General features: G+C 44.9%; 1 protein-coding gene across 4 annotated transcripts; it reads left to right on the forward strand.

Moving 5' to 3' along the window:
* Positions 1-121: 121 nt before the first annotated feature.
* On the forward strand, positions 122-6,798 carry pycr3 (pyrroline-5-carboxylate reductase 3). 4 transcript variants are annotated; one of them, XM_029633141.2, is made up of 7 exons: positions 122-230; positions 2,538-2,646; positions 3,008-3,087; positions 3,283-3,462; positions 3,783-3,995; positions 5,803-5,895; positions 5,994-6,798. In XM_029633141.2, exons 2-7 carry the CDS (start codon positions 2,568-2,570, stop codon positions 6,204-6,206), a joined length of 858 nt encoding a protein of 285 aa, XP_029489001.1. In that variant the 5' UTR covers positions 122-230; positions 2,538-2,567; the 3' UTR covers positions 6,207-6,798. The 4 variants fall into 4 exon arrangements, with proteins under 4 accessions (XP_029489001.1, XP_029489002.1, XP_029488999.1 ...); XM_029633142.2 differs by lacking the exon at positions 122-230 and adding an exon at positions 286-520; XM_029633139.2 differs by lacking the exon at positions 122-230 and adding an exon at positions 1,463-2,019.
* The last annotated feature ends 8,055 nt before the right edge of the window (positions 6,799-14,853 follow it).

Below are 14,853 nucleotides of genomic sequence, written 5' to 3' on the forward strand. Positions count from 1 at the left end.
CGAGATACACAACCAGGAACAGGTTGACTTCTTGTTTGATGATTGGCCAATTGTCCCTTTGAGTTTTGGCAGATTCGTAGATCTTTCCATCATATGTGTCCTTTATGGTACATATGACTGAAGTTGAGATGATATACAGATCAGATAATGTGCAGCAACTTGCTCAGACAGGAGGACTCGTGAGTCAGTTGAGCTCAAAGCCTCTACAAAATCCCTGGATTTGATTGAAGGTAACCATAACTAGGCAACTGTATAATGCATATATATCTCAAATAAAGAGACGTCAATTTGAATCATAGGCTAGCTAGCTACATAGTTAGTTAAAATGTTGAGCTGTAGTAGCTAGCAGCTTGATGTTGTTGTGGTTCTAGTTCTAGTTGTAAAAGCACACGTGTGTGAGCCCGACGATTCGTGTTCGTACTGTCAGTCCAACACCGAGTTAGCAATTGAATTCAAAGGGGCTTTATTGGCATGGGAAACGTGTTTATGTTGCCAACGCGAGTGAAATAAACAAACAAAGGTGAGAAGACACAAATCCGCAACAACAACAACAAACTATTATAGTTTAACAGTAATTATAAACTGGGTGGTTCGAGCCCTGAATTGCGTATTGCCTAAGAACAGCCCTTAGCCATGGTATATTTATTGGCCATATACTACACACCCTCGTGCCTTATTGCTTAAATATTTCATTCGTAAATGTTTTAGACATTTCAATAGTTGTATTATCAGCTATGTACATGTTTTTACAATGTGGAAATAGTTGTAGTACGAATAGTAGGGGAAGATAAATATTGGTTTGTGCTTCTCTGGTTGCCCTTTTTCGTGGCCACAAATCTTGCTGCTGTGATTTCACACTGCGGTATTTCGCCTAACAGATATGGGATTTTATCAATGCTTGAGTTGTTTTCACATTCTTTGTGGGTCTGTGTGATCTGTGGGAAATATGTATCTCTAATGTGGCCATACATTTGTCAGGAGATTAGCTCTTACACCAAGAGGTCTGAATGAGGGATGTCTTAAAATATATACATATTTTTTTGTGTTAACATTTGTTACATTTTTCTTATTATACCAATATCGTAACATATTGACCAATAGGTATTTATCAAATCAGTTTTCTTATCGTGTTATTTAAACGTTTAATAAAATAATGGTTTATGGCCTATTTGAGGGCTTTTATTATGAAGGCTGAAACCGGAAGTTTATTTGTTATTGTTCCGGCAGTAAAAGTGTTTCCACTAGTTACCACAGCCACAAAGTCAACAGCCTATATCTTTAATATTATTATTTTTTTTAATAAAAATGTGGTCTTAATTTAAGGTTAGGGTTAGGCATAAGGTTAGCAGTGTGTTAGGGTTAGGTTTAAAATCAGATTTTAAGAAGATACATTTTCGAAATAGGAAATGTACGACTTTGTGGCGTTGGTAACTAGTGACGACCCCAGCAAAGCATAGGTGGAATGTGTATAATCCGATCGAGATCCATTCGGACAGATAAATATTATAATTTTATCACTACATATCACAGCCTAAAAAACTAATTGTAAAAAATGTCTGCCATGAAAAAATACTTCTGGGACTCGGAGGAGACTGAATATATGTTAAAAGTTTTAAGGGAACTGGACATAGCGAAGCACTTGGACGGTCGAAAGGTTTGAAACCTGAAGTTGTTCAAGGTAGCAGAGAAGAGAATGAAACAGGCCGGGTATCACAGATCAATTGACCAGATAAGGCACCGATGGAAAGTTATCAAGACATCGTATTATAGCTGGAATAACAACCATCAAACAGTGAAATTTACTCGTTTCCCACAATATGTTTCCCACAATATGCAACAACTATGCAATCAATCATGGATGAATCTGAAACATGGAGCCGCTCGCATGGCACCAACAGCGGCCCTGTTCGTATTCGGAATAGGCCTAAGCCAACAGTGCATGACGAAGAGACAGAAGATTCCGAAGAAGAAGCAACTGCTGCTCAGTTGTTGCATGATCATTCTACTGTGGATGTCATTGTAGGCAATGGACTAATTTGATTTCTTACCATTGCCCAGATGTCAAGCCCATGATTATGTTGTCTGTGCCCTGGCACTGTATCCCCTATACAGTGCACTACTTTTGACCTGAACCCTAAGGGAAAGGGGGATACCTAGTCAGCTGCACAACTTAATGCATTTAACTGAAATGTGTCTTCCACATTTAACCCAACCCCTCTGAATCAGAGAGGTGCGGGGACTGCCTTACTCGACGTCATCAGCACCCTGGGAGCATTTGTTGTGGGGGTTAACTGCCTTGCTCAAGGACAGAATGGCAGATTTTTCCACTTTGCCGGCTCAGGCATTCAAACAAGCAACCTTACTGTCCCAACACTTTAACCGCTAGGCTACCTGCCGCCCCACTATGAGCCCATATCTAAAGTAGTACACTTTATAGTGTGCCATTTGAGACGCAAGCGATCATGTCATTATAATCATTGATGCCCCTGTTATGGTTCATTGGTATGACTAGGGATTTATCTTTGCCCCCCATGCAGATCAAGTCAGACCCAGAGACACCTCCTGAGATGGACTCTAACCTGAGAATCGGCTTCATCGGGGCAGGCAACATGGCCTACGGGATAGCCAAGGGAGTCCTGCAGTCTGGTAGGTCAACAGGGAGAATATAGTGTGTGTGTCTTCATCAGGGTAACATGGCCTACGGGATAGCCAAGGTAATCTAGTGTGTGTGTGTCAGGGTTGGGGTATATTAGAATTGAAGTCGGTCAATTCAGGAAGTGATTTGAATATAAAATTCCAATCTGTAAAAACTTCTTACATAAATAGCTTCTCCTTTTCAGTTAATTGAGAAGTCATTGAAAGTAGATGCCCTTTTTTCAAATATTGAATTGGAATTTCAGTTTACTTCCTGAATTAACTGCCTTCAATTAGAATTGACTGCCTTCAATTAGAATTGACCCAACTCTGGTGTGTGTGTGACTTTTTACATGCCCCCAAAAACTTGCAGGATGTTTAATTGCAGGAGATGTCCCTCCCAGCAATGTTAAAGTGAGCGCACCCTCCGCAAGGAACTTTGGTCGCTTTCAGGTACATAGTCCTCCTATTTTTTCCCACACACACTTATTTTCTCTCCACCCCCGTCAGCTGATGTCAATCACTGTATTTGCATTGATTAATCTATTGCTCGACAAGTGTGTGTGTGTGTGTGTTTGTGTGTGTGTGTGTGTGTGTGTGTGCGTGCGCGCAGAGTTACCATTCACCTCTGTTTTCATTTTATTTCAGGAGTTGGGTGTGGCTGTCACCCATTCCAATGCAGAGCTGGTCAGTAGCTGTGACTTGGTGTTCGTGGCGGTCAAACCACACCTCATCACAACCATTCTCAGTGAGATCACAGACCACGTCACCCGGAAACACATCATCGTCTCCGTGGCAGCAGGTGTAACCTTGGCAACGCTTCAGGGGGTGAGTCCAGATGAGAGGGTTTTTAAACTATTGCTTAGTAACCTGAGTAACTTGAGTTGCTTTATTGGTTGATCAGATATCTGATAGACATTCCTGGCGATTTTCTTTGCAGACAAGAAAAAGACAATAACATTTTTAGCAATAAAGCAAAAGACCATAATTGTATAATTTTGTGTTTTGGTCTCTGTCACATGCCCTCTTTCTTCTCTTCTTCTTCCTCCTCCATCCATCCGAACAACGCTGTCCCTCTCGCCCTCCTTCTCTCATCTCCCTCCCCCCTCTCGCCCTCCTTCTCTCATCTCCCTCCCCCTGTCCTCCAGCTCCTGCCATTTGACACAGTGGTTTTGAGACTGATGCCCAACCTTCCCTGTCTGGTCCAGCAAGGGGCACTATTGTTCTCGCGGGGGACATGGGCGCGGCAAGAGGACGGGGATCTGCTCCGCTCGCTGCTTCAACACTGTGGCCTGGTGGAGGAGGGGCCCGAGGCCTGGATAGACATCCACACTGGGCTCAGTGGCAGCGGGGTGGCCTTTGTGAGTGGGAGGAGGAGTGATGGCCTAACCAAGGATATTCAACTCTTACCCTACGAGTTCCAAAGCCTGCTGGTTTTATGTTCTACCTGATAATTAATTGCACACACTTGGTGTCCTAGGTCTAAGTCAGTCCCTGACTGGAGGGCAACAATGTAAAAAATGCATTGGAACTGGCTTCAAGGTCCAGAGTTGAGTTTGAAGGGCCTAATCTATTGAATTTTCCCTCATTGTAAGTCGCTATGGATAAGAGTGTCTACTGAAATGTAAATGTAAAATGAATCAAGGAGGAAAGAGAAGGATGGAGGGAAGGTAGGGATTTTTAAAATGTATTTTATTTCACCTTTATTTAACCAGTTAGGCTAGTTTTACAACTGCGACCTGGCCAAGATAAAGCAAAGCAGTTCGACACATACAATAACACAGAGTTACACATGGAATAAACAAACATACAGTAGAAAAAGTCTATATACGGTGTGTGCAAATGAGGTAAGATAAGGGAGGTAAGGCAATAAATAGGCCACGGTGGCGAAGTAATTACAATATACCAATTAAACACTGGAGTGATAGATGTGCAGAAGATGAATGTGCAAGTAGAGATACTGGGGTGCAACGAAACAATTAAAATAAATAAAAACAGTATGGGGATGAGGTAATTGGATGGACTATTTACAGATGGGCCATGTACAGGTGCAGTGATCTGTGAGCTGCTCTGACAGCTGGTGCTTAAAGTTAGTGAGGGAGATGTGAGTCTCCAGCTTCAGTGATTTTTGCAGTTCATTTCAGTCATTGGCAGCAGAGAACTGGAAGCAAAGGCGCCCAAAGGAGGAATTGGCTTTGGGGGTGACCAGTGAGATATACCTGCTGGAGCGCGTGCTATGGGTGGGTGCTGTTATGGTGACTAGTGAACTAAGATAAGACTTGGCTTTACCTAGGAAAGACTTGTAGATGACCTGGAGCCAATGGGTTTGGCGACAATATGAAGCAAGGGCCAGCCAACGAGAGCGTATAGGTTGCAGTGGTGGGTAGTATATGAGGCTTTGGTGACAAAACGGATGGCACTGTGATAGTCTGCATCCAATTTTTTGAGTAGAGTATTAGAGGCTATTACATTGCCGAAGTCGAGGATCGGTAGGATGGTCAGTTTTACGAGGGTATGTTTGGCAGCCTGAGGGAAGGATGCTTTGTTGCGAAATAGGAAGCCAATTCTAGATTTAATTTTGGATTGGAGATGCTTAATGTGAGTCTGGAAGGAGAATTTACAGTCTAGCCAGACACCTAGGTATTTGTAGTTGTCCACATAGTCAGATCCGTCCAGAGTAGTGTTGCTGGACGGGCGGGCAGGTGCAGGCAGCAATCGGTTGAAGAGTATGCATTTAGTTTTACTTGTGTTTAAGAGCAGTTGGAGGCCACGGAAGGAGAGTTGTATGGCATTGAAGCTCGTCTGGAGGTTAGTTAACACAGTGTCCAAAGAAGGGTCAGAAGTATACAGAATGGTGTCGTCTGCGTAGAGGTGGATCAGAGAATCACCAGCAGCGAGAGCGACGTCATTGATGTATACAGAGAAGAGTCGGCCCGAGAATTGAACCCTGTGGCACCCCCATAGAGACTTCCAGAGGTCCAGACAACAGGCCCTCCGATTTGACACACTGAACTCTATCGGAGAAGTAGTTGGATAGAGGGATGGAGGTGAAGATAGGAGAGATTGAGGGAGGGAGTGGAGAGTGGGAGAGGGATGGGATGGGATGGAGAAGACAAAACGGAAAGGGGTAACGTTGTTCTGGTTATAACAGAGTCCTTGGCCCTGCAGGTGTATCTGTTTGCAGAGGCGCTGGCTGAGGGAGCGGTGAAGATGGGCATGCCCAGTGCTCTGGCCCATAGCATTGCTGCTCAGACTGTATTGGTGAGTTTTTGGTTTCATAAAGCAGCCGTCATTTGTATTATATTAGCACAGGTATTTCTGTATCTCTGTTCAATGTGTAATTTTCTTCCCTGTTCTAGGGGGCAGGCCAGTTGTTGAGGGACTCAGGGAAGCATCCAGCCCAACTGCGTTCGGAGGTGTGTACACCAGGAGGCACCACTATCTTCGGGCTTCATGCCATGGAGCAGGGGGGTGTGAGGGCCGCCACCATGACCGCTGTGGAGACTGCAACTGAGAGGGCCAGGGAGCTGGGCAGGAAGTCAGTGCCTACGGCCACAGAAAATAGGAAGTGAAGTCGTTTTGGCCCACAGTAACTGATTCAGGAAATGTATATATTTTGGTTGCTCTCTGCCCAATGCCCACAGAAACCACTTCAGTCTTTAACTTTGTTACTGTTGGAGCCTAATCTAACTACAAATCTGACTGGAGGAGTTGTTCAAGGACACATAGTGATTGTGAAGAATACAGCAAGATGCTTCAAATCAGCGCTAATCCAGTTATCTTCATAATTTATCAATGTTCATTTGAATTATTAAAGTGAATTTATTGGTATTTTTTGTTATTAAAATAATATTGTACCTATCTGGTCCAAACTGATGGCTATGAACAGGTGCTGTACATTCACACTTTGTTAATTCAGATGGTCCTTATAGATCCTGCACATAGTATAATATTGTAAATTACAATGTATTTGAGTGGTACTGTACATTAATGTACTAAAAGTACATTTCCATTCTTCTAAAGTGTGGCCTATCAAGTTAGATGTTACATACAATTCACCTTCCTTGGGTTTTCTGATTTTTTAAAAATTGATTTACTTTGAAAACTATCCCAACATTTTTTTATTCCAGACAAAGATTAAACAAATAAATCAGTGTGACGTGATTTTGAGCGGTCCCAGTCTCTGAAATCAAGTGACCCCTGCTGGCGGAAGAAATGACGTTTTATTAAACAGTTCCTTATTCTGTCATGTGCAAGCGCAGTGCGTGTTGAATGGGAGGCCAAGCAGCTCACCCTCGCTCTCTGCCCTGGCTGCTGACAACCTCCCCTCAACCCTCACCCTCATCCCCTGCCCCGAACCACCCAATCACACCTCCAACCGTAGTAGCTGAAACAGCAGCCCCAGAATCCTGGCCCTCCCCGCAAACAGCGGTGCCACACCAGACGAGGGGTACCTGGCCCAGGCCTCCCCACTGACCTCGGCCCAGGCCCCTGGCCAGCTGATGAACGGACCGCCCTGTCTCCCCGTGGAGCTGCTGAGGCACGTGTGGCTGCAGAAGCCTCTTTACGACCGGGCAGAGGCCACCTTCTACCAGAACCTCTACGGCAACAACCGCTCTCATACCTACAACAACCTGGATGGTAGGGCCTCCACCTCACGTACCACCCCTAACGCTCACTCAACCTCCAGGTGTATTGGAGACCAGCCACAGAGTCTTATGGAAGAGGAGGAAGTGTTAGAAGAAGCAGCCATGGTCTCACGGGAAGGTCGAAGTCTATCACTCTCTGCTCACCATTCAGGAGGAGGAGGAGGAGCCTGCTGACATCACAGATGAGGAAGGTGGGGCCATGTCAGTGGGAGGAGTCTGTTACTTCCTTCATCCGGACAGTGAGAGGGTGTGGCTAGACCGGGGACACTATGAGGATGCAGAGATACGTTTCTACGATTATTACCAGAATGTACCTGTGGAGTCAACAGTAACCAACAGAGAGGAGGGGGCTCTTGGGGAAGAAGATGCTGGCGATGACGTTGCGGACGCCGCAGTATCACCGGTCGCATGCAACGGCCCTCTGAGGGACAAGTATGACCCATTCCAGGAGTCTTGACCTCCACAAACAAAACCAGCTTCATTTGACGATCTCCTTTTCATTGCTTTTTGATTTCTTTAACTTGTTTTCTGTGTTTTTATTTGCTCATTTGTCACTTTTTTTTGTTGCTTTACCGTTTTCATTTTTTGACTTCCATGATTATTTATTTTACTCAATGTTGGTGGTCTTCAGAGATTTATCCCAAGGGCGCAACTTTGGTTTTAGAGGTGTGGGTGTAGGAGGACATAAATAAGAATATAATGTTTCTAAACACTTCTAAATGAATGTGGATGCTACTATGATTATGGATCATTCTGAATAAATCATGAATAATGATGAGTGAGAGTTATAGAAACACATATCATACCCCTCACACAAATGCTAACCTACAATTTCTGAGTGCATGGTATTCAGTTACACTGGCATATAGTACATTTTATGGACGGTCTTAAATGGCAATTTATGTCTGAGATTATATGAACATGACTGGGCATTTAAACATATCTGTATCCATTCATCAGTAGTGTCTCCCAGGTCTTCCTCACATTTTTGTTTAACATGTTTTGTGTCATCGGGAAAAGCCTCTATCAACCCTTAATACAGTTTGGAAATCAACTTTAGAGGTTTGTCAGACTGCCTTAAAATAGTTTGTCTTTGCAGCTTCAGGCTTGTCCAGTGTTTGCTGTACATAGAGAACAAAGTGTAGCATCTGCAAAAGTTCACCTCAGCGCTGTCAGACTGGTCTTCCCTGGTTGCCTGACCCTGCCCTGTCACCATCCGCTCCTGCTAAGACATGATGAGCATAGTGTTGTGTCTGTAGAGCTGTTTATTCAGCGTCAGTGTGAAAAGTAGGGAATTGGCTAGGGAAACTGGCAGATGAATAAATCAAATCAAATGTATTTATATAGCCCTTCGTACATCAGCTGATATCTCAAAGTGCTGTACAGAAACCCAGCCTAAAACCCCAAACAGCAAGCAATGCAGGTGTAGAAGCACGGTGGCTAGGCAAGAACGGTGGCTAATGTTCTTGCCGTACTGACTGTGATTGGAGCAAAAATATTATCTAACGTTAGACAACTTTTGACTAGCTGTAATGGTACATCAACAGGTGAAACAAGTCAAATTAATTTACTTCTATTGAAAAAGGACACAACTTAGACTACAAAACATTTCCATACACACAACAGCTGTTAGATTCTACAGTGCCTTGCAAAAGTATTCACCCCCCCCCCCCCTTGACGTTTTTCCTATTATGTTGCGTTACAACCTGTAAATTAAATAGATTTTTATTTGGATTTCATGTAATGGACACACAAAATAGTCCAAATTGGTGAATTGAAAGGAAAAAAAGACCATGTTTCAACAAATTAAAAACAGAAAAGGGGTGCTTGCATGTGTATTCAGCCCCTTTGCTATGAAGCCCCTAAATAAGATCTGGTGAAACCAATTGCCTTCAGAAGTCACATAATTAGTTAGATTGCACACAGGTGGACTTTAAGTGTCACATGATCTCAGTGTATATATACACCTGTTCTGAAAGGCCCCAGTGTCTGCAACACCACCAAGCAAGCGGCACCATGAAGACCAAGGAGCTCGCCAATGTCGTGGCAATTTCCTGTATTACCAAATGAGGAGAGTTACAAACCACACACCAGTCAGTTATACTTAAACTTCATCTCTAATAATATGAGCTTTACAATAGTCCTTTGACTTTCAACAATTTACAATCTATAATGAATTGTGAGAGTGACTACAGAAGAATAAAAAAATATTTTATAGCCAAGATACACCCCTCTCAACTTACATGATGAACCACAGATCTTAGTAACAGTCCACAAAGAAAGACTTTTACTTGAGAGAGGAGTATCCCATAGCCAGATAGCATTCGCTATAAATTATTGTTCAGTTTGGTCTCTAAGACGAGGTTCTAATCTCGTTCCTGGTACTTCATAGTACAAAAACATTACCTCATCCAAGGCATAACTCAATTGTTAACTCCAGATACTCCCATCTCAAGTAAACCCCCTCTTGACCCCACTCCTGGACAAGCTCACTGAGGGGAGTGACTTGAGCACAGACATTGTGGAGACAAGTAATTGGTTCCCCCTTAATCACGCCATCCCTTCACATGGTTTAACAGCTACATTCACATAAGAATACAATGTTCCATCCTGTCCTCTTCCCTTTCTGATATTCTGCATAGCACCAGAGACACGTAAAAGACCAGCCTGACCTCTCCCCTCTCTGGACCCCAAGTGACTGAGCCCCAGCTGAGAAAAAAGTGCAACTGCCAACACTATAGTCCAAAAGGATACATTCTATTGACAAGGATCTCACATAAATAAGATGTTTTATTTACATAATATGCTTATCTATGTTACTCAACTAATTCTGATTCATCTGCCACACCAAACAGGTCAGGGACAAAGTTGTGAAGAAGTACAGATCAGGGTTGGGTTATAAAAAAATATCCAAAACTTTGAACATCCCACGAAGCGCCATTAAATCTATTATTTTTTTTTTTTTAAGAATATGGCATCACAACAAACCTGCCAAGAGAGGGCCGCCCACCAAAACTCATGGACCAGGCAAGGAAGGCATTCATCAGAGAGGCAACAAAGAGACCAAAGATAACCCTGAAGGAGCTGCAAAGCTCCACAGTGGAAATTGGAGTATCATAGGACCAATTTAAGCCATACAGAGCTGGGCTTTACGGAAGAGTGGCCAGAAAAAAAGCCATTGCTTAAATAAAAAAATATGCAAACACATTTGGTGTTCGCCAAAAGGCATGTGGGGGACTCCCCAAACATATGGAAGAAGGTACTCTGGTCAGATGAGACAAAAATTTAGCTTTTTGGCCATCAAGGAAAATGCTGTGTCTGGCGCAAACCCAACACCTATGACGCTGAGAACACCACCCCCACAGTGAAGCATGGTGGTGGCAGCATCATGCTGTGGGGATGTTTTTCATCGGCAGGGACTGGGAAACTGGTCAGAATTGAAGAAATGATGGATGGCGCTAAATACAGGGAAATTCTTGAGGGAAACCTGTTTGTCTTCCAGAGATTTGAGACTGGAATGGAGGTTCACCTTCCAGCAGGACAATGACCCTAAGCATACTGCTAAAGTAACACTTGAGTGGTTTAAGAGGAAACATTTAAATGTTTTGGAATGGCCTAGTCAAAGCCCAGACCTCAATCCAGCTGAGAATCTGTGGTATGTCTTGCTTGCTGTACACCAGCGGAACCCACCCAACTTGAAGGAGCAACTTGAAGGAGCTGGAGCAGTTTTGCCTTGAAGAATGAGCAAAAATCCTAGTGGCTAGATGTGCCAAGCTTATAGACATACCCCAAGAGACTTGCAGCTGTAATTGCTGCAAAAAGGTGTCTCTGCAAATGATTGACTTTGAGTGTGGGGTGAGTAGTTATGCACTGCTGTTATTTCTTGTTTGTTTCACCCCCAAAAATATTTTGCATCTTCAAAGTGGTTGGCATGTTGTGTAAATCAAGTGATACAACCCCCTAACAAATCTATTTTAATTCCAGGTTGTAAGACAAAACAATAGGAAAAATGCCAGAGGGGTGAATACTTTCGCAAGCCACTGTACATGACAGATGGCTTGAGTTGAACTGGCTGTGGTAGCTACTAGCTAGCTTACGTTAGTTCATTCACTCCAGTCAGATCTTAAGTCAAGATGGAATGAAACATTAGCTAACGTTACATGTCAGTTACACTACTAGCTTTTTCTTTTTCAGTCAAACAGCACTTACTTTGCCAGATACATCAATCAAATAAAGAGTAGCACGTTTCTGCTCTGCTTGCTTTTATCACTCCAGAGAAAAAGCACAGCACACACAGACAACAGCTGCCTCTGTTTGCATGCTCTGTGGTGTCTGCACAGTCCTAAATCCAGCCGTCTGAAACCACCAAACAGCCTACCTGACCGCTCTAAGGCATCCGCATGGTCCTAAAGCACAACAATGCTGCTTTTTGTATCACAATCCAATTATAAAACTGGGGGGACAAATATGCAGTGCCCAGTGAAAGTCGTGCCCCTAATTTATCTTACTTTAAGGATTGTCTGTAGTGGGACACATATGGTTAAAGCAGAGGGATACAAACAGTCTAATGGACTCACTGAATTACTAAACATTAGATCCCTTTCTCCTCCTCCCTCTTCTGTCCCTCTCTCTTCTCATATCTGCTTCCTCTTCCTCTCTGTAGCACCATGAGTGCAGCAGTAGACTACCTAGCTCAGGAGAAGATCTGGTTTGATAAACCTCGCTACCATGAGGCAGAGAGACATTTCTACGAACACATGAACGGCACCTCACACCCAGCACAAGTAGGTAGTTTCTCTCTCTCTGTGTGTGTGTGTGTTTGTGTGTGTGAGAATCGTCTCTTCCTCACACATGTCTCCACCTCGTGTGTGTGTGTGTGTGTGTGTGTGTGTGTGTGTGTGTGTGTGTGTGTATGTGTTTGTGTGTGTGAGAATCGTCTCTTCCTCACACATGTCTCCACCTCTCGTGTGTGTGTGTGTGTGTGTGTGTGTGTGTGTGTTGACCCTGAGCTGCTGGTCAAGAACCTTGAATACCCTGGGTTGTATTCATTAGTGCATGCAATGGAAATAGTTTTGCAATGAAAACAAGTTACGGTAATCGTGCCACATTCTTCCCTTTTATTTCTAGTGAACACAACCCAGGCCCATCACTTGCACTTAGAGAACAAACAGGTGTGTTTTTGATTTTCATGCTCTGGTTTAGCTAACATGAAATCCAAAAGTGGGATTTCAAAAACCATCAAAAGTGTGTGGGCCTCGGTTGTTCCTGCATGTTTCAGTAGCATGTTGTGGCTCGTAACGCTGGTTTAAGCCTCAGGGGTGTGTGTGGGTTTATGCAGGTATAACCTGCTGAGGCAAGATTTCTGTTTGTATGATTTCTTGCGTGACTGACTTAACCCTTCATTCCTCTGCCAATTCCCCTTTAGACCAGTCCTGTGTATACCTCTGCCTGAACCCTCCTGTAGACCAGTCCTGGGTATACCTCTGCCTTAGCCCTCATGTAGACCAGTCCTGGGTATACCTCTGCCTGAACCCTCCTGTAGACCAGTCCTGGGTATACCTCTGCCTGAACCCTCCTGTAGACCAGTCCTGTGTATACCTCTGCCTGAACCCTCCTGTAGACCAGTCCTGGGTATACCTCTGCCTGAACCCTCTTGTAGACCAGTCCTGGGTATACCTCTGCCTCTCCTGTAGACCAATCCTGGGTATACCTCTGCCTGAACCCTCCTGTAGACCAGTCCTGGGTATACCTCTACCGGAACCCTCCTGTAGACCAGTCCTGGGTATACCTCTGCCTGAACCCTCCTGTAGACCAGTCCTGGTGTATACCTCTGCCTGAACCCTCCTGTAGACCAGTCCTGGGTATACCTCTGCCTGAACCCTCCTGTAGACCAGTCCTGGGTATACCTCTGCCTGAACCCTCCTGTAGACCAGTCCTGGGTATACCTCTGCCTTGGCCCTCCTGTAGACCAGTCCTGGGTATACCTCTGCCTGAACCCTCCTGTAGACAAGTCCTGGGTATACCTCTGCCTGAACCCTCCTGTAGACCAGTCCTGTGTATACCTCTGCCTGAACCCTCCTGTAGACCAGTCCTGGGTATACCTCTGCCTGAACCCTACTGTAGACCAGTCCTGGGTATACCTCTGCCTGAATCCTCCTGTAGACCAGTCCTGTGTATACCTCTGCCTGAACCCTCCTGTAGACCAGTCCTGTGTATACCTCTGCCTGAACCCTCCTGTAGACCAGTCCTGTGTATACCTCTGCCTGAACCCTCTTGTAGACCAGTCCTGGGTATACCTCTGCCTGAACCCTCTTGTAGACCAGTCCTGGGTATACCTCTACCTCTCCTGTAGACCAGTCCTGGGTATACCTCTGCCTGAACCCTCCTGTAGACCAGTCCTGGGTATACCTCTGCCTGAACCCTCCTGTAGACCAGTCCTGGGTATACCTCTACCGGAACCCTCCTGTAGACCAGTCCTGGGTATACCTCTGCCTGAACCCTCCTGTAGACCAGTCCTGGGTATACCTCTGCCTGAACCCTCCTGTAGACCAGTCCTGGGTATACCTCTGCCTGAACCCTCCTGTAGACCAGTCCTGTGTATACCTCTGCCTGAACCCTCTTGTAGACCAATCCTGGGTATACCTCTGCCTGAACCCTCTTGTAGACCAGTCCTGGGTATACCTCTACCTCTCCTGTAGACCAGTCCTGGGTATACCTCTGCCTGAACCCTCCTGTAGACCAGTCCTGGGTATACCTCTGCCTGAACCCTCCTGTAGACCAGTCCTGGGTATACCTCTACCGGAACCCTCCTGTAGACCAGTCCTGGGTATACCTCTGCCTGAACCCTCCTGTAGACCAGTCCTGGGTATACCTCTGCCTGAACCCTCCCCTCCTGGGTATACCTCTGCCTGAACCAGACCAGTCCTGGGTATACCTCTGCCTGAACCCTCCTGTAGACCAGTCCTGGATATACCTCTGCCTGAACCCTCCTGTAGACCAGTCCTGGGTATACCTCTGCCTGAACCCTCCTGTAGACCAGTCCTGGGTATACCTCTGCCTGATTCCTCCTGTAGCGCTGTTTCCTTTCAACCACTGTCCCCTCAGCACCTTCAACTTCAGTCAGCTCTCTTCCTTCCTTCCTTCCTTCCTTCCTTCCTTCCTTCCTTCCTTCCTTCCTTCCTTCCTTCCTTCCCTCTCAACCCTACAGCTGAAGAATTCACTGTTACCTAGCAGAGACTCTGGTCAACCCCAGAACCACTATCCTGTAAGTGTCCCACCCTGTGTGACAGTAGCTAGCTACTGCTTACTGAAAGCAATGTGTCACACACACACACACACACACACACACACACACACACACACACACACACACACACACACACACACACACACACACACACACACACACACACAAACCCTTTGTCCACCCTCCTCTGAGGTGTTGCTAAGATGGACGTTTGTGTATTTGTTATTATTTTATATATATATATATTGTTTTTTGAAGAGTTGTGATTGGTCAGTGTCAGACCTCTTATGTTTGGGCCCTTCTCTATAGAATGTTAGAAGGGTC

The sequence above is a fragment of the Oncorhynchus nerka genome, linkage group LG24 (assembly GCF_034236695.1).
Source record: "Oncorhynchus nerka isolate Pitt River linkage group LG24, Oner_Uvic_2.0, whole genome shotgun sequence".
NCBI lineage: Eukaryota > Metazoa > Chordata > Actinopteri > Salmoniformes > Salmonidae > Oncorhynchus > Oncorhynchus nerka.

Bases quoted from the DNA above. Each gene is read 5' to 3' on its own strand.
- pycr3 (XM_029633139.2), top strand. From the start codon at position 1,843: ATGCAATCAATCATGGATGAATCTGAAACATGGAGCCGCTCGCATGGC. The intron at 3,463-3,782 runs GTGAGTCCAGAT...CCTGTCCTCCAG, and splicing joins CCTTGGCAACGCTTCAGGGG to CTCCTGCCATTTGACACAGT. The intron at 3,996-5,802 runs GTGAGTGGGAGG...TTGGCCCTGCAG, and splicing joins GTGGCAGCGGGGTGGCCTTT to GTGTATCTGTTTGCAGAGGC.